The 1,838-nt window shown below is 40.9% G+C and overlaps 1 protein-coding gene across 1 annotated transcript in view; it reads right to left on the minus strand.

Moving 5' to 3' along the window:
* LOC128249430 (uncharacterized) overlaps positions 1–1,838 on the minus strand; it is a 38,216-nt gene that overhangs the window by 6,234 nt on the left and 30,144 nt on the right. The window contains exon 3 of the mRNA XM_052973028.1: positions 509–661. Coding sequence (XP_052828988.1) covers positions 509–661 — 153 coding nt within the window. The remainder of the gene's footprint in view (positions 1–508; positions 662–1,838) is intronic.

A 1,838-nucleotide genomic window follows, 5' to 3' on the forward strand; every position in this document is an offset into this window, starting at 1 on the left:
CACCAGTGCCCCCTGTCACTGACAGTCCCATGCCAGCCCCTCTGCATCCTCCAAGGTCATGTGAAGCCTCTTTCTTAATCACATTGAGCCATCTTGTGTGGAGCTACTTACTACAGAGCCTCTTCCAGCCCACAGCTGCTGCATCAAGAGTAAGGCCCTGGTAGGGTGATCCAACGGACAGAGGAGGAGATGTCCATACCAGCATAGGCAGCAGATGGCTATGAGGCAGGAGGCTGCTAGCTGATGCATGCACACATGCAGCTCTTCACTGGAAACATGATGGCACCATCTGATGCCCTCAATGGTCCTTAGGACTGTGTTATCAAGGCCAGCAATCCTCTTTGCCAGGGTCTTCATGAGAAGCCACATTTCTACTCCATAGAGGAGAACGGAGAGGACCAACACATTGTAGATGTGGAGTTTTGTCTTCCAGGAGATAGAGCAGTTGCACCTAAGGGGCTTCTATAGGGCTATCCCATAAAAATATAGAAACATTACTAATACTTACAATTGGTAAATCGGTTTCAGCTTCAGCTATGTCAATAGGAGGCAAATGAGTTGAACTTGTTTTTACCAATTTTGTAGACACATCAGTTACTTGTACTTTATCACAAATGTAGTACTGTGCTGCAACCTTTTCCTGACGTAGCTTCAAACATGGCTGAAATCCAAACCATTAAAAAAAGTTATAGATGCAGCTCGAAGTTTAGAAGACTAACAAATGACACCGTGTAACAAAATTTTTATTTATTCATTTTTTTAATCTTTTGTCAGTAAAAGTTATTTCCTGTAAAATGCAAAATATCTTATTTTTTTGTAGATTAGGTAGGCATAATTCGCCCCTGCCTTTCAATTTCAGTATTAAAACTATGTATAGTACTGCTGTAGTACACGTGCTGCATACATTCCTACAACAACGTTTTTTTTACATGCTATAAAGGCAGAAGTAAATCTGCCTCCAACTCAGTCGCATGCCTGTGTTTCGTTTATTTTTTTTGTGTGTTTTGTTACATAAACGTCACCAACTGCCTATCCTGAGTAATCACTGACAGCACTTGCCTGCTCAGAAGAGATTGCAGGAGTTGGAGTTTTTTGGTGGGCGGAGTTATAACTATTTGAGATAAATATTTTACAGTTTGATTCAAATATTTTTTTCATTAGAAGAAGATAAGCTGGTAGAAACGTTAGCTCACAGGGTGAAATGCTTAGTGCCATTTCATCAGTCTTTACATTCTGAGTTCAAATTCTGACAATTCTGCCTTTCATCCTTTTGGGGTCAATATATTAAGTACCAGTTGCAAACTGAAGTCGATCTAATCGACTAGCTCCCTCCCCAAAAATTTCGGGCCTTGTGCCTAGAGTAGAAAAGGATATTTTTTTCATTAGTGCAAGTTTCAGTTCTTCCTTATCAAGTTTTTGTCATTATTATTAACTCAGGCAAGGGTGGCAAGCTAGCAGAATTGTTAGCATGCTGGTCAAAATGTTTAGTGGCATTTCATCCATCTTTGTGTTGTGAGATCAAATTCTGCTGAGGTTGACTTTGCCTGTCATCCTTTCAGGGTTGACACAATATGTACCAACTAAGCACTGGAGTCAATACAATTGATTTATCTCAACCCAAAAAATTGCTGGGCTTGTGCCAAAATTTGAAATCATTATTATCTCAGGTGAGGGTGACAAGCTGGTAGAATCATTAGTACAGTGCGGTGAGCTGGCAGAAACATTAGCACGCCAGGTGGTATGCTTTCGTCTGCCGTTACATTCTGAGTTCAAATTCCGCCGAGGTCGACTTTGCCTTTCATCCTTTCGGGATCGATAAATTAAGTACCAGTTACACA

Source organism: Octopus bimaculoides, chromosome 14, assembly GCF_001194135.2.
Source record: "Octopus bimaculoides isolate UCB-OBI-ISO-001 chromosome 14, ASM119413v2, whole genome shotgun sequence".
Taxonomy (NCBI): domain Eukaryota; kingdom Metazoa; phylum Mollusca; class Cephalopoda; order Octopoda; family Octopodidae; genus Octopus; species Octopus bimaculoides.